The following is an 18291-nucleotide window of genomic DNA, read 5'->3' as shown; positions in this document are numbered from 1 at the left end:
AGCAGGCTTCTGTTTCCTTCTCCAGTATCGGGGTATAGCCAAATAACAATATGATAGTTTCAAGAGAACAGGGAAGGGACTCAGCCATACATATTCATGTATCCTTTCTCCCCTAAAGCCCCCTCCCATCCAGGCTGCACATAACACTGAGCAGAGTTCCATGTGCTATACAGTAGGTCCTTGTTGGTTACCCATTTTAAATATAGTAGTGTGTACATGTCCATCCCAAATTCTGATGGGAAAAATTTTAATTATGCAGATTAAACTTAAAAGTGTATTATGTGTGTAACCATCACACTGAGGGAAAATGAGGAAATATCCTTCCAGTATTCAAAAGCTACTATGCACTTTAGCAATGAAGTCACTTACATCATTGCCAAACATTGTTTCATCCGTCTTACTATTGTCAACAAAATATCACCCAGCAGCCATTTTGGAATTGTTATGCTGATTTGTCAGTTGCAGCTATTGGTTTGGCCTCAAATGCACAAACTGCAAAAATCAACAGAAGCATTCTGTGAGAATCAATTGGCAATATGAAAATTACAGTCAGAAGCACTGAAGTCTTCATTATTATTATTTATAGATTATATGCTACCCATCCTTTATAATACAGTAAAATTTATAATAAACTTCTATGGGTATATTAGGCATTTATTTTCCCCCGCATTTACCAGCATACTACCACCTGGAGCTGAAGATCTCAGGGCACTGAACATATGCTAAAGACTTGTTTCTTTAGCCTGTACCCAGGCTATGAGTACAGTTTTGTAGAGCAATTAGAAGTCCTAAAGGTGATTTTCTTCACACTGTTCCAGAAAAGAAACAAAAAAGAATGCTCTTTCGTGTGTACAGACTCTCCTCTAACCCCAAGCAACTCTTTCATAAATGGCCAAGCACACCAGGTCGAGGATTTTGAATATCTCAAAGCAAAACAATCACAATTATTGCATAAAAAAATGTAAATGGGTACCTGATGAGATAACCCAGGAATCACTTGCTCATACGTAGACTAAGCATTAATCCACCAGTGGTGGGGTCCGAGTCAACAGCGCTGGACATGGGCATCATTACAAAGTGTGCATGTTTGGCCATTTCTCATCTCTCATCTTCGAGCTTGCCCCTCTGCTGCTCTAGAGGTGATAATGCCTCTTCACCCACTGTCCTTTTCTATTCCTGAAGGCTTTTCTCTTCCTTTATCTGCTTAAAAAATAGAGTAGCTATCTCTGAGGAAACCAACCTTTGTAGTCTAATAGCAAACTCAGACAACTTCAGGGGTCAGACATTCTCTGTCCAAAATGCACTTAAATGCAAACTTTTAAAAATATGTGCATGTCAAATAAACTATATCTACAGGAAAAATTAGCCCACAGACTGTCAGTTAGTGAGCTCTGAGTCTAATCTTTCAAGGGCAATTTGCAAAGGTGGCAGATTGATGTGACCACAAAATGGTGGGCATTTGGAAGCTGACTTACCTGGATCTGAATCCTGGATTTCTGTCTTCGTGTGTGACCTTGGACAAATTACTGAATTTGTCTGAACCTTGGCTTTCTTATCTGTAAAATGAATTGTTGAAGAGAGGAGTGAAAATAGATGAACCATCAATAATTAGAAGATAGCTCAATAAACACTTCAATTATTTCTTGTTATTGAATGACCCAAGGGAAACTGAAAGATCATCCAGTTCCCAGTACCCAGGGAAGTTAATTTTTGATGATGAGATTTTGGGAGCTGAATTTAGGGTGTAGGTATCTGGTGAAGCAAAGCCAGGGCATGACCTCAGTAGTCAAGTAGGCAGCTGTCTACTGTACTTATTCAAGACATAAGGATAAGACTGTGGGGGATTTGCATCTGCTACATAGCTAGTCATAGAGAAGCATGGCAGGGGGAAGAAGGGAGGGAAGAATGCCAGACTTTGCATTTGGGAAGGGATGCTCTGGTCTGATTTTTTTCCTCTCAACCCCTTGAGTCAAAAATTTAAATCAGGGCTGTAACTCACCCAGAGAATTGCTAGTTGTTCCTTCTGCCCCTACTCTGCTCCTCAGCCCTCCACAGAGTTCAGAGTGGTCTTATAAGAGTTGGGAGGGGTGGGGGAGGGGGTGCGGGTCCCAGCCTTCCATAGAAACCATTGTGTTTAAGGATTCCTTCCAGAAATAGTTTTTGTGACTTGTGGTTGTAGTTTGAATAACAGAAGAAATCTTTCCTCCACATTTTCATGTGGCCCATATGATCTGAGTAAAAGCAGCAGCTCCAAACATGAGATAATTTATGGAGGAAATGTCAGCTAGCTTGGAAGGAAATATTTGGCATTGAAGGTTTGCCCAGATTTAACTAAAAAGAACCATGTAACTTCATTCTTAGGATCTATACAACCCATCAATTCAGAGAGGTTGTTTAAAAGGCAGCCTCACTCGGGTTGTGTTCATTTTGAGCTGATCCATGGAAACACTATTAAAAAATGAAAACATGATATCAATTCTAGAATGTCATTCATAGCTATCTGACTGAGCCTTAAAAGGACTGCCAGGACTTGATGCCTGGCATATTGTCAAATTCTCAATAAACTCTTGACGGATAGGTGGGTAAATAAATGTATGAATTATTTTAGATATCCAGGAGCAATGAAAAGTGTGCTTGACATCATATACTGTATATCTCAATAGAATCTATAATGAGTTGTTTTATTGAGTTGGTTTCACTTTGATATGTTAAGACAAATACATATGTATGCTTCATAGGAAGATCCGGTATGAGCAAGCCAAGAATGTGCTCTGTTTCCTAAACATCTTTAAACACCTTCTATACAACTTTGCTTCGGTATTTGACCAATGCGGCCTACATTGTTCTGTAAAACAACATAACCTGGGAATTTTTTCAAAATAAGTGATGTAGTACCAAGAAAGCATGAGTAACAAGTGAGAGAATGAAATTGCCTTCCAGACCTGTGGATGAGAAAATTCCCAGAAATGTTGGGAACTGCCGGAAATGCCTAGTTGTTAATGCAACTAGCCATGCAAATTATCTTGGGCTGGAAGCCAGACATTTCCCACTCTGTTTTGTGACAGCTCCCCTCTGGGGAGCAATGTGGGTTCCTTCGAATGAGCAGCTGTGTAACAGACCACCAGGACGTGGCCAATTTCCTCTCAGGGCTGCATGCCTTCTTCGTTAAGGAGATGCCTGTGTCACAAGTGACACTGACTTTCATTTTACTGCTAGTTTACCCTTGACCTAGCTTAAATTATAGATTATCATCTTCTGAAGGCAGAATCCATGGCCAGGTTAGCTTGGCATCTTGTCTAGGTTCCCACCTTCCACTGCCATCGTGCCAGGCCTGAAGGGGGAGCTCTAGGAAGACAGTGGAATTGGATGGAATGCCAGTTGCATCCTGTCCTGAGTAGCTCAGTTGGTAAAAACTACACCTGCAATGCAGGAGACCCGGTTTTGATTCCTGGGTCGGGAAGATCCCCTGGAGAAGCAATAGGCTACCCACTCCAGTATTCCTGGGCTGCCCTGGTGGCTCAGCTGGTAAAGCATCTGCCTGCAATGCGGGAGACCTGGGTTTGATTCCTGGGTCGAGAAGATCCCCTGGAGCAGGGCATGGCAACCCACTCCAGTATTCTTGTCTAGAATCCCCACGGACAGAAGAACTTGGCGGGCTCCAGTCCATGGGGTGGCAAAGAGTCAGACATGACTGAGCATCTAAGCATAGCACAGCACACATAGTGAGTGGAATAACTCCTTTGGGAAATGGCAGAAGTCAGAAAAGAAGTTCAGAACAGCAATTTAGCCTCTCAGATCTTCCCCCGAAGCCCTGTAGAAATCCTGTGTGTTGCCTGGAACCCGGGGCCTCTGGGGACCTTGTAGCGTGTACACGGTGTAGGGGCTTTCTCCTTTTCATTCTGGCTCCCAGGGCAGCAAGAAGCAGGAAGTACAGTCCCTGGGGTTAAAAGAACACTTTACACACAGCTTGGAGCAATACACCTCCTCCACCCCTTTTTAGGAAAAAATGTTGGGACATAGAACAAAACAGCCCAACAGCCACATTCTCGGGATATTTGAAATGATGCTCATCTTTTAACAAAGGCTGCCGTGCATCCACAAAGAGGAAGCAAAACCTCTTTCTCTGCCTCATGGTGGCTCCATCATTGAGCCCGTCGAGGTGATGCCCTGCGAGCACATCCTCACAGTGCCATTCCAGCACAACAGGGGAAAGATGCTAGAGAGACACACAATCTCCTGAATCTTCTTCTGTGTATTCCCCTCTGGATGGCAAGTGCCCTGCGTTCTGTATATACATACATCTCCTGAACCCAGCTATAAATAAATGTAAGCTGTCTTATTCAGACAATAACAACACATAAGAAAAAAGAAAATAATCACTAACAGGAAAAGAAAAACCTGTTCTTTGTCCCAAAAGATGGAAACCCTTTGTGTTTAGAATAAGTATCTTTAGCTTTTTCATGGAAGAAATGTAATTTTTTGTTTATTATCTATAGTTACCACTTCCTAAATCCTTTTAATTTAGAAAGACTATGCCTGACAGAGCTTTTGTAATTTTTCTTCCATAGTTAAGCAGAACTACTTACTGCTCCAAACGGGGTCTGTTCTATTATTAAAAGTCATTTCTTTTGGCATATTTTTAAACCTGTCTTAAAATGATAACCAGGGGGCCTTGACAAATTAATTGCAAAGCTTCTCCTAAGGTGGCTTCAGAGGTTTCATTTAGATATTTATTTTAAGAGTATCTCTCAATAGAATTTATCAGTGAATTACTTTATGTATTCCCAGCATTAAAGTATTTCCCCACTAAGAGCAGTATAATTCCTTTTCTCATAGTGATGAAAAAAAGTGAAACTATCCTCAAACAATGTTAGGTTGGGTACTGACCTTATGTCAGTAATTTTAGGAATGTTCCCACCAGAAGTTATAAATCATACATATAAGACCCGGAAGAGAGAGAAACATTAAAGAGTAAGGGAAAACAGCTATTAGAATTTCACATAAACACCGTTAACTGAAGAACAATAAGGCAAGCACATAGGAAGCAGGGGTGGTATTGTTCAAACTAGAAGGTTGAGGGGGGTGAGGTGGGGTGGATAGGAGGGAGCATGGTGAGAGCTGAAGGCCGGGTAAACAAACCACACCAGGAAAGGAAATATTCTGTCTCCGCTCCTCCAGAGAAACTGGGCTCTTCTGAGGTAGGCATAACCTTGGAGATTCTAGTTTGTTCCTTCATGGTTAAACAAGAAGTCAGCACTGATAACATCCTTGATAACACTTCCTCTGGAATGTACAACATTCCATATTTCTGCTTCATAGTCACCCCCGGACAGCATGAGTCAGACTGAGAGGTGGGGAATTTGCCAGGCTGCTCGTGGGACCATTGAAGTTATACTCAGGACTGTGAGGTATGGACTTGCTATGCTTCTTTCTCTTTCAGCTCATCTTGTACTAAGAGCCATAGGTGATTTCTTTACCTCAAAACAGACTATCTTAAGAGTGAGGTTAAAGAGCAAAGTTTGCTACAATGGTAGATGGGACTGCAGACTGGACACCTGAACCCTGTTTGTCTGATCAGATCAGTCGCTCAGTCGTGTCCGACTCTTTGCGACCCCAGGAATCGCAGCACGCCAGGCCTCCCTGTCCATCACCAACTCCCGGAGTTCACTCAGACCCACATCCATCGAGTCAGTGATGCCATCCAGCCATCTCATCCTCTGTCGTCCCCTTCTCCTCCTGCGCCTAATCCCTCCCAACATCAGAGTCTTTTCCAATGAGTCAACTCTTCGCATGAGGTGGCCAAAGTACTGGAGTTTCAGCTTTAGCATCATTCCTTCCAAAGAAATCCCAGGGCTGATCTCCTTCAGAATGGACTGGTTGGATCTCCTTGCAGTCCAAGGGACTCTCAAGAGTCTTCTCCAACACCACAGTTCAAAAGCATCAGTTCTTCGGTGCTCAGCCTTCTTCACAGTCCAACTCTCACATCCATACATGACCACAGGAAAAACCATACCCTTGACTAGACAAACCTTTGTTGGCAAAGTAATGTCTCTGCTTTTGAATATGCTATCTAGTTTGGTCATAACTTTCCTTCCAAGGAGTAAGCGTCTTTTAATTTCATGGCTTCAGTCACCATCCGTAGTGATTTTGGAGCCCAGAAAAATAAAGTCTGACACTGTTTCCACTGTTTCCCCATCTATTTCCCATAAAGTGATGGGACCGGATGCCATGATCTTCGTTTTCTGAATGTTGAGCTTTAAGCCAACTTTTTCACTCTCCACTTTCACTTTCATCAAGAGGCTTTTTAATTCCTCTTCACTTTCTGCCATAAGGGTGGTGTCATCTGCATATCTGAGGTGATTGATATTTCTCCTGGCAATCTTGATTCCAGCTTGTGTTTCTTCCAGCCCAGCGTTTCTCATGATGTACTCTGCATATAGGTTAAATAAGCAGGGTGACAATATACAGCCTTGATGTACTCCTTTTCCTATTTGGAACCAGTCTGTTGTTCCATGTCCAGTTCTAACTGTTGCTTCCTGACCTGCATACAAATTTCTCAAGAGGCAGATCAGGTGGTCTGGTATTCCCATCTCTTTCATACTAGTAGCTAATTAAGGGATTAATACAGTGCCTATTATATTCATTATCTTCATTTATCTTTCATAAGAAATGTGTGAAAGACCATTATTATCCCAATTTTATAGATGAGGAGTCTGCAGTACACGGGGTCACAAACAGTCGGACACAACTGAGCATCTGAACAACAATAGATGAGGAAACTAAGAAGTGAGAAAAAAAAAAGAGCTTGAATTTCTATAGCTCACAAAGGAGAGAACTGAGACTCAAACCCAGGTTTTATTCCAGAGTTCATGGTCTTAATATGTCCCTTCCCACACAATGATAAAGGGAAGCTACTATTACTGTGTTTTGAAAGCAGCCAGAAGAAAGTCTGCATAAGATATAATTAAATAGCAATTCATAGGAGAACAGAGTTACTTGGGTCTGGATTTTTTTCTCTTAAACAAGCCTCTTCGTATTATTTTGCAGCATATCCATTTCAAAAAGAGAGCTAAGTTTAATATATTGATAATTTGCTTACAATAGTTCTTAATTGTCCATGTATTGAATGGCTGCTGCTGCTGTGCTGTTCTCAGTCATGTCTGACTCTTTGCAACCCCATGGACTGAAACCTGCCAGGATCCTCTGTCCATAAGATTTTCCAGGCAAGAATACTAAAGTGGATTGCCATTTCCTCCTTCAGGGGATCCTCCCAACCCAGGGATCAAACCAGATTCTCTTTCATCTCCTGCGTTGGCAGGCAGATTCTTTACCACTGAGCCACCTGGGAAGCGGAGAAGGGAATGGCACCCCACTCCAGTACTCTTGCCTAGAAAATCCCACGGACAGAGGGGCCTGGTAGGCTGCAGTCCATGGGGTCGTGAAGATTTGGACATGACTGAGCGACTTCACTTTCACTTTTCACTTTCATGCTTTGGAGAAGGAAATGACAACCCACTCCAGTGTTCTTGCCTGGAGAATCCCAGGGACAGGGGAGCCTAGTGGGCTGCCATCTATGGGGTCGCACAGAGTCGGACACGACTGAAGCAACTTAAAAGCAGCAGCAGCAGCACCTGAGAAGCCCATATGTATTGAATAGGTCTAAGGTTTCTCAGTCTAGGTGTTAAAGAAGAGCCCACCCTACTGGTGGGTGATGCATCCTATGGGTCTATCCCCTCAGGGAACAATTTAAATTGAAAAGTGCAAGAGAGATGTCCAGTCAAGTCCAAACTGTACCATGCCATAATAAGATTACACATGAAAAGAGAATAAATAGTACCATGATTAATGGTACCATGATCAGTTTTTACCATACATAAAAAGTACCAAATAAGTGAAAAATAAATGATATAGTACTTTGTACGACAAAGATTTTGCTGCAGCTCTGGAGGTTAAGAAAGAGAGCAAAGTGAGATGATTAATAAATTAAGTTTTAAGGTGCACAAATCTGGATTTAAATCTACCTGCATGAGCTTGGTCAAGTTTTTTGACCTAAGTCCATTTTCTTGATCTGTAAAATGGGAATTTGGGGATTCAAGAATACATATAAAACTGTTAGCATGGTGCTCTGTTTGTTCTTATTGTAATAAATTGTCTGTTTGTCGGACAGTCTCCTCCAGTAGGCTGTGACCTCTTCAAAAACTGGATATTTTCCTATTTATCTTTGCGTCTCTGAGCCTTTGATATAGTGCTTAAGCTCATCCCCACTCCTGATGTTTCCTTCTCTGTGAAGGATATTCCATATTACTTCTGGTTTCTGTCTGCCCCTGACATAGTCCCCACTAGGAAAAGAGAATGATTTAAACTGATGGTGAGTCAAGAAGACCTTACCATCTATACTCTTCCCATCCTCTTGGGAATGAAGTTTCTGCAGGGAGCTTGGTGTCTCTTCTGCTCTTTCCCAACATAAATCTGACTGTCCAGTGGCTCTGTGATTGAACATGCAAGAGACCTAACTCTGGGTTCTAGTAATATGAGGTCCCTTTCCACCCAGATATTGAGGGGTAAAGGAAGACCTAGCTGGAAATGTAGATTAGAACCAGACAATGAAAAGATCTTGTTATACCTTCATGGCATGACATTTTGGCTGATTCTTTCAAACATATAGATAACGATAAAGAATGGAAAGAAGCTACATGAGTAAGCCCAAAATAATACTTGTTTTCACTTTTGATGTTTGGATATTTTTGGCATTATGGGGTGGGGTAGGGGGGTAGGGGAACTTGTTATTGGCATTTTTGTTTTAATTTGTTGAGGGGCTAAAGATGAGATACCAATATTTTTAATTCTTTGTAGAATTCATCTGTCTTATTTTTAAGTTGTTTTATACTAGGGTACTAATAAACCCGTCACTTGATGAAGAGACTTGCTAAGTCGGTTTTTCTTCAAGTGTGGTCCAGGGACCATCTCCCTCAGAATTACCCAGAGGCCCCTCAGAATACAAATTTCTGTTCCTCACCTCAAATCTGTCAAACCAGAATCCCTAGGAGTGAGACCTTGGAATATGATTTTAACGTTCACCTCCCCCAGGGGATTTTTATGCTCATTATATTAAGGATAGCACCTGCTAACAGACAAGTGAATTCAATTTATTAATAAATGCACCTAGAAGAAGAAATTATGTTTGTGCGTGAATATGTGCAGTATTGCTAATCAGTTAACTGACTGTTCTGATTGTTGCTATAGTCCTTTTCCCTATAGACCAGAGCAGTCCTGCTAACTCAGCCAAGGATATCATCAAAACCCCAGCGGGGCCTTTTGTCTGTGTGTTTTTCTGATAGATCTTATGAACAAAAACTAGAAAAAATAATCATTTTAAAACCCTTAAAAACACTTTTAAAAGGACCCTTACAATTCTTCCAAAGAATCATAGTTACATCTGGTTTTCCTTTTCTGGTTTTAAGTGACGAGGCAATGGACAAACTTCAACACAGAGGAGCATGCTTAGGTGCAGGTTGCAAGCTTTTATCCTGCCACACTGCCCGCCTGTTGGCCGATGTGGAAGATGCTCTGCTTAGGCCCGCTTTGTATCTCTTTATAGATCATGCAACAGATGAGTGATCATCGCTACGACAAACTCACAGTGCCTGATGACACGGCCGCAAACTGCATATACCTGAATATCCCCAGCAAAGGCCACGTCTTGCTGCACCGAACCCCAGAAGAGTACCCAGAGAGTGCAAAGGTAATAAAACGTCCTTCCTGCCACAGTAGCTGGGGAGATCTCCTCAAAGCCTTCCTGCCTAAGGATTTTTTTCACGATCGAGTGACAGATAACAGGGGCTTCCTTTCCCCCTAAACACATCATTAGGAAAGCCCAAAGGATAACATAATTTAGGGCCAAAGGAAAGTTTATTTAGCTCGCTCCTCTCATTAGTGTCATTGGTCAGTAATACATGCAGAGTAATTGAGATGATCATGCCTGGTATTCAGAGCCTTTCAAACGAGTATTGGGTCTCCCGAGTCTGTGTTCCAGATTTGATTAAATGCACTTCCTGACACTCACATGCTCATCAAGCATAGAGACCTACATAGGTCACCTGTGTCATTATTTCTGACAAATCTAAGCTTCCCCTCATCAGAGGGTCATTTATTCCTTAAGGCAGAGAAGTAGGAATGACCCAAAGAGAAGAGTACTCGTTGTCAGGGCTGCAGAAAAGCAGGGGATACACATCCTAGGCAGCAAAGTCTTGAAAGGAGAGAGCAGGAAGAAATATAAAATATTACACACTCAGAACCAGCCGGCTGGGCCCTACAAGTATCCCTTCATTTGTGTTCTAAACAGGGAATTGCCTCCTCGGTATGGAATTCTTTCCTGGTCTGAGAGAAAGACTGGTCTTCCCAGCCTTTCAGAGCACTCTGCCAGTCTTACCTGTATACTTTAGTAATTTCAATTTAATCATACCAAACAGATCCAAGGGTGCTCATCCATCGATCCTTTAAGGGTTCATATCCTTTTTAGGCTTTTCAGCATCATCTCTGCCCAAAGGAACAAGATATCTATACGAAGCATTACGGAAGAGCCTTAATAGCCATTGATCTCTCTTTTTTTATATGCATGTACCTTAGGTTTAAAATTTTTATAAAAGTTTTGCTACCTTTTAAAAATTCAGAGACACGTGTACCCCAATGTTCATCGCAGCACTGTTTGTAATAGCCAGGACGTAGAAGCAACCTAGACGTCCATCAGCAGATGAATGGATAAGAAAGCTGTGGTACATATACACAATGGAGTATTACTCAGCCATTAAAAAGAATACATTTGAATCAGTTCTAATGAGGTGGATGAAACTGGAGCCTATTATACAGAGTGAAGTAAGCCAAAAAGAAAAACACCAATACAATATACTAAGACATATATATGGAATTTAGAAAGATGGTAACAATAACCCTGTATACGAGACAGCAAAAGAGACACTGATGTGTAGAACAGTCTTTTGGACTCTGTGGGAGAGGGAGAGGGTGGGATGATTTGGGAGAATGGCATTGAAATATGTATAATATCATATATGAAATGAGTCGCCAGTCCAGATTCAATGCACGATACTGGATGCTTGGGGCTGGTGCACTGGGACGACCCAGAGGGATGCTATGGGGAGGGAGGAGGGTTCAGGATGGGGAACACATGTATACCTGTGGCAAATTCATTTTGATATATGGCAAAACCAATACAATATTGTAAAGTTAAATAAAATAAAATTTAAAAAAAGGAATCTAAAAAAATAAAAACTAAAAATTGCAAAAAAAAATAAAAAATAAAATAAAAATTCAGTACTGTATAATTACTAGGCTGATTCTCATAATCAGGATCTCCCTCAGCAGATTAAAAAGGGAGAAGGGGAGGAGGATAAACAGATTTTTTTGTCAATTTTCATGGCCAAAAGTTTGAATCTGAGGAAAATAGAGGACCTCTGACCCCCCAGACTGTGCCTTAACCAGCTCTCAGATGAATACTGGATCTCATACCTTAATGTGCATCAAAGTTGTTAAAAATACAGGTTCCTGGACTCCCGCCCTGGAATCTGCAGTATCAGTAAGCACGCTGGTCACTGAACTTACTTGGGGAAATGGAGCTCTGGATCGTTCATACCTACCTCTTCAGCCACATCAACCATGTGATAGTGGGATTATCATTAACTGCTTCTGAATTCAGCCCTGGGTCTATCACCAAAAACAGTAACACTATTCGTGTTTGTAGAGGGCTTTCTCGGTGCCAGGCACTGTGCCTGGCGTGCTGTATGCATTACCTTGTTCATCCATTACAGCCGCCCGTGCAGGCACTAATATTATTCCAGTCTTACAGAGAAATAATCCCATGGGGATGCTAATTGACTGAAATCACACTTGAAACCATGAGTTGACAGAATTGGGGCTGGAACGCAGCTCTAATTCCACCACTCTTAATTAACCATGGTACTGAATTTTAAGGAACCAAGTACACTCTACAGAAGCCTGGTGGATTGGTTTTAGACAGTATATTTTCAAGTGATTTTTTTTTTAAACAATATGCTTTGATTTATCATCAGAGAAAAATCTGTTTACTGTTTATTTGAAGGTTTGACACATGCTTTCTTTCTATTCATGTCAAAAGATGCTCTAAAATTCACACCTGTCATTTAAAAGCACTTTGACCTGAAACCCTTCACTTAAATCATATTTTGGCAAGTGTTTCTAGTTAGCTTGTTAAGGAAAGAAACATTATAGTTGAGAGGGTTTTAAAGTGTGGAGAGAGAGTCATACTCAGACTGAAATTAAGGCCACAGACTTTCATATATCACTTAATCCAGCACTGACAAGGGCAGAATAAAGGCCTTTCTAGTAACAACCACATTTCTGACACATCTTTGGCTTTGAGGTTAGAGCAGAGAGCTAGTGGTTAACCAGGCTGCTCGCTTTATGGGTTTCGCTGTGGGCATGGGTGTGGTCTCAGTGACTTGCATACCTTGGGGTTCCATGTATGGAAAGCCTAAACTCACAAGCTAAATGCATTATCTATACCAGGCAGAGGGGGTGAGGGTGGGGTGGGGCTGGTGGGGAGCCAGGGAAAACGGAGGCAGAAACTGAACCTTCTTTACTTTTCCTTGATTCCTCCTGCAGGTTTATGAAAAGCTGAAGGACCATATGCTGATCCCTGTGAGCAATTCTGAACTGGAAAAGGTGGACGGGCTGCTCACCTGCAGCTCGGTTTTAATTAACAAGAAAGTAGACTCCTGAGTCGCAGTCCCTCCCTTGCATCCGGCAGTACTGCACTCCTAAGGCCGGTAACTGTACCCACTCCTGTCGTTTTCACTGACAATCTCCTGTGCCACTGCGCCACTAACCCTGGTTTACAGTTCTAAATTGCATTCCTTCGTTCTGCACCTCCCCCACCCCCTCCCCTGACAGTGGTACCTAAACTGTGGATTTGCTCAACGAGTTAAGCAATCTAGAAAATATAGAGCTAATGAATTATTGAAATGTGATTAATACTAGTAAGGAAACACTTGCTTTAGTGTTTGTATTATCTGTGTGAAAATCATTTAGTTGTCAATATATGCCGAAGAATGTCTTCTTGATCAGTCAGATAAACTGGGTTTTCTTTCTGTTTGTCATTAATCATCTCTGGCTCCTGTGAAATTCCCTGGTCCGGGGATCCTCTCCTTTTCCTTCCCTCTTTTTTCTTCTTTTCCTACTTCTGTCAATGTCACCTCACATTCTACCTTAGGTAGAATCCGGTCTCGCCTTCTCCACACCTTCCTGCAAGCGGACTCTGTCTTTCATTAGTCTTCTCTGCCTCACGGCTGCATCTTCTGCCATCACACCACTCACCCCCAAAAGGGTCCACCTTAGCAGAAGTGTGACGAGAATCAGAGCAGCTGTTGAGGGGAGACTTAACTACACAGAGGCAATTCCCGATGGGGTTTGCCCCAGAGATCTAAATTCCAGAAGAAGTAGGGCACCACACCTAGGAAGCTGAATTCAGCATCAGATGGTTGCTAGGGGACCGCAGATCAAGAAGCTTGGAAACAATCCATGGGTACCACACTTCAGGAAGTCTTTAAGTCACATTCCATGAATTTTTGCTTCATTACTGGCCATTTACAGACCTTGAGAAATAGACTGAATTTTTTTCATTTAACTCACTTTCATTCCCCCCGGTTGTAACTCACCTTGTTTCCACCCTTCTACCCCTACACTTTTCCTGATCTACAGAGTTATTCCTTTCAAAAGAGACATTACATTTAACAGTGATTGTAGGTGGGCTAGTGCAAGCCAATTGGAGCATGTTCAGGAAATGATAGGCTTGGTGCTTGAAACCAGCTATAGACAATGGACAATTCTACTTTGACATATCCAACATTTACTGTGGAATTCAATTAAAATTTATTTCCTGTCTAGCCTTCCTATTACACAAGCTTAAACTGACACAAATCTCTTAACAAAGAACAATGCTGCAGCGAAGGGAGAGATAGTTGTCTTTTACTTAAACATGAAAGAATCAGCCTTTTAGCAACCTGGGGAAATGGTACTTTCCAAGGAATGGTGACTGATCCAGGCATGTTATCAAACTTCCCAGTCATTTCCACCTTTCCTATATTGCCTTTGGCTTCTTAAGATTTGGGGAGTTTAAGAAATGCTACTTCAAGTCTTGCTCTGCTCATCTACAGGTTTGAAATCAGACATTCTTTATGTCTGGTGACCAAGAGAGAATACCTTCATTTATTCTATCTCCCCCTGAGCGAATTGAGGTAAGAAACCTCTGAGCATACAAGACATCCTTAACCACTATTTTTTTTATTTGATGATTTTCTGTCAGACTTTGAAGAAATTCCTTCTCCTCCTTCTTTTTCTTTTTGCTTAAATTTAATATTCATATTATGTACAAATATCTAATTTCATGCATCCTATGACTAAAACATATCTTGATCACTGTCATATTTCCAACTGTCTCATCATGGGTGAACAATATATTTTTGCCACAGAGAGAATGAATGTTACCCATATGCCAAGTTAATAAATAAAAATTGTCCTCAGCAGTTATAACTGCCCTTTTGGGTTAAATCTGTCCCTATGCTGGCAAAAACAGAAATCCTCCCCAGGAGAGTTCAACATCTCAAAAACAACCACGGGAAAATGAACGCAATGAGCCACTTCAGGCTTACTAGTAAAGCTAATTGGCTTATGATTTTCAATATCTTTATTTCTATCATTCCAAATTAAAGAACTGTTCTCTATTATGTTTAGTAAATTGAAAGTGGGTCAGTTTTCTTTTGAACAGTTTGTTCTAACAGAAGGCTGTTTTCACTTTTCTTTTTCTTTGCATCTTTCCATCTTTCGTTCTCTTTGTCTCAAGAAATCACTTAGAATCTATGTGCCTCTTCTACAGAATCTCATTCTGCACTGTTCCGTCACCTACAAGACTGGCTTCTTTGAGCCCTTTCTGTGATATGATGATGTGAAAACCGAAAATACTTGCAGAATACTAATATTCTTTCCTTGGTGTACTCATCAGCATAATATTATCTTTGAAGAGGAAAGACAACCCATTACCCCATTATATAGGTTCCTCTTTTGTCCCATGTGATTTACAAGGATAAACTAACAGAAACTGCTTTTTGACATTACAAGGACATTAGAAATTGTATGTAAGTAAATAACAGTTGAGTCAGAATCTCGTGGTCAATAAGATTCAGCTTACTAAGGACAATATAGAGAAAGTACATGATGCGGCATTATTTCTCAACTGTGACAGATTGCTACAGAAATCAGCAGGCAGATCTCTCTCCTGTGTATTGATTGCTCTTTCAAGCTACTGTGAACAGATTCCTAAGGCTATCTCTTCATCCCGAAGGGGGGAAATAGTCTGATGAACAATGTGACTTATTTAGAGTTGCATGTTAATCTTTGTAATTATTTACTCCTTAACATCCTACAAAACTCAGAAATGATTTCCACATGGTGTTAGATTTATTGTGCATTTTATCTTACTGACCATCCTGTTGCAGGCCATGTATGATTATCCACTCTGTGTGCCAAAACCAGTAATGCCTTTCACGGCCCTTTAGTCCAGAGAAGTTCTGCACTGATTTTAGTCTCTTGCTGTCCTGATCCTACAGGTATACCAATCACGATGGAATAAAGTGTGAGTTGTACTGTGCTCAACAGCCTGTGTCTCTTTTTTGCAACAGAAACTTCTATGGTGAATGAAATCACCATTTCCTTGCTATCAGAGATGGGAAGGTTTTTTTTCTCTTTTCCTATAAGATATGGGATTAGACAAACTATATCTGTAAATCAGCTGCCATCCAAAGCTTGGATTAAAATGATAATTGAAGGATACTTCATCCTTCTGGTGCTTAAAAAGTATGCATATTATCCATGCCTGGTCAGGAGACCTTGATTTCACATGTGTTCCTCCTCAAAACAGCTTCCCTGGTTTCTTTTACTCCTAACTGTCATCAGCACATTATAATATGGCTCAGTTATGGAGACAGTTGAACAGTTTGTTTTTGCTATGCTCATGCAAGAGTTTGGTTTTTGTTTTGTTTATTTTACACTAAGCATTTTTTTAAGGAAATTTGAAGGTTTTTTTTAATGAGGCTTTTTATTTCCAACAATTTTTTGCAAACTGAAAGTAGATTCATTGTTCTCATTGTAAAGATAATAACTGCTCATCGCAAAAATAAAAATCACACCATACCCCCCCAAAAACATAAAACATAGGAAAAAATAACCCAAATTTTATCATCTACTGCTGCTGCTGCTGCTAAGTCGCTTCAGTAGTGTCAGACTCTGTGCGACCCCATAGATGGCAGCCCACCAGGCTCCCCCGTCCCTGGGATTCTCCAGGCAAGAATACTGGAGTGGGTTGCCATTTCCTTCTCCAATACATGAAAGTGAAAAGTCAAAGTGAAGTCATTCAGTCGTGTCCGACTCTTAGCGACCTCATGGACTGCAGCCTACCAGGCTCCTCTGTCCATGGGATTCTCCAGGCAAGAATAGTGGAGTGGGGTGCCATTGCCTTCTCCTTTATCATCTACAGATAGCTACTATTAAAATTTCGGAGAAGGACTTTCCTAGTGGTCCAGGGGCTAAGACTCGAGTTCTGAATGCAGGGTGTTCAGGTTTGAACCCTGGTCAGGGAACTAGATCTCATATGCTCCAGCTAAGAGTCTGCACGCCACAGTGAAGATCCTGCATGCTGTGGCTAAGAACTGGCACAGCCAAATACATAAATATTTCTTAAAAATTTTTGGAGAATATCCTTACAGATACAGATATAAATATGAGATAATTTTACATAATTACACTGTTTCATAACCTGCTTCCTTCACTTGGCAATATATTGTGGCCATCTCTCCATGTCAATAAATATAGATCTACATCAGCAATTTTAACAGCCCTATTTCATGATATGGTTGTACAGCAGCTCTTTCTAATTTATATGGAATGTTACATCACAGATGTTCAGCATGCCCACATTTCTAGTCTTCAGGCTATCAAAAATGTTCTGCATACAAGCTTTCACACACCCGCAGGGTGAGCTCAATCTGTAGTCCTCTCACCGTAACTGAAGGGTGAATGCAAAAGCCCACCGAAGCACAGACCAATACTAAAATCCCTTGGAGAGTTCATTGAATTAGTCACACCTCTCAGTTGATGATGCGTTGGTTAGTTCTCCATTATTTAGGTGAGTATTAATATGGGTGATGAAGCTAAAAACTGCCAACTGCCACCCCCTGCAAAACTGCTCTGGGCCCCCACAGGAAATGGAACCCTCCACCCAAGTGCTACTGTTCTGTGCTACTCTCAGAAGAGAAAGGGAGACAGTTTATTATTATTATTTTCTTTTAATTTTGGGCTGTACTGTGCAGGATGCGAGATCTTAGTTCCTCAACCAGGGGTCACACCGTGCCCACCGCATTGAAAACTCAGAGACCTAACCACTGGACCACGAGGGAAGTCCCAGGGAGGCACTTTTTAAGGCAAGAATTAGTAGGGCTTCCCTGACTGGTCTTCCTCCCAGCCTTCCAGAAGAATGAAGATAAAAATTCCCTCTCATGACAAGCTTCAGATTCTGAAAATGAGAATTTGCTGGATGAAGAATTCTGATCAATAATCATTTTAGACACATGAGCCAAAGGAGGATAGGGCGGCAGAGGATGAGACAGTTGGATGGCATCACCAATTCAAAGGACACATTCTTGGGCAAACTCTGGGAGAAAGTAAGGGACAGGGTGGCCTGGCATGCTGCAGTCCATGGGGTCTCAAAGAGTCGCACACAACTTAGTGAATGAAGAACAACAACAACAAACACGTGAGCACTTGTTTAGCAAGTGCCCACACTCGGCCAACCCACCCCAGTATTCTTGCCTGGAGAATCCTATGGACAGAGGAGCCTGGTGGGTTACAGTCCGTGGGGTCGCAGAGTCGGACATGACTAAGCGACTGAACACGCACGCACACGCACTATGCCAGGCTCCTGGGTGCCGCTTCTGTCTTTCAAGGGCTGGCAATCAGAGAGGGGCAGGAAAGGAAGACCACACAAGTGCCCAGATGATGGTGACACAATAGAAGGTAAGGGAATCACCAAAAAGAATGGTGCCATGGTGGTTCCTGAGTAGGGGCAAACAGATGGAGGGCTTAATCTGGCCTTGAAAAGTCAGCTCTGGCTTCAATAAGCCAGGATGGAGCCTGGGAAATAGCAAGAGCAAAGGCTGGGAGGTAGGAGAGCATGGTGTGCACTTCAGAGGC

General features: G+C 41.7%; 1 protein-coding gene across 2 annotated transcripts in view; it reads left to right on the top strand.

Annotated features, from left to right (window-relative positions):
* Positions 1–15694, top strand: part of DDAH1 (dimethylarginine dimethylaminohydrolase 1) — a 157713-nt gene extending 142019 nt beyond the window's left edge. For both annotated transcript variants that reach the window (XM_086390880.1, XM_086390881.1), the window contains exons 5-6: positions 9599–9742; positions 12655–15694. In XM_086390880.1, coding sequence (XP_086247006.1) covers positions 9599–9742; positions 12655–12771 — 261 coding nt within the window. In that variant the 3' untranslated portion in view covers positions 12772–15694. The remainder of the gene's footprint in view (positions 1–9598; positions 9743–12654) is intronic.
* The last annotated feature ends 2597 nt before the right edge of the window (positions 15695–18291 follow it).

Source organism: Bos grunniens, chromosome 3, assembly GCF_055505025.1.
Source record: "Bos grunniens cultivar Pamir isolate PY7600 chromosome 3, Bosgru_T2T1.0, whole genome shotgun sequence".
Classification (NCBI taxonomy): Eukaryota; Metazoa; Chordata; class Mammalia; order Artiodactyla; family Bovidae; genus Bos; species Bos grunniens.
The sequence above is the reverse complement of the archived record's forward strand: the minus strand, read 5'-3'. Positions and strand labels throughout refer to the sequence as shown.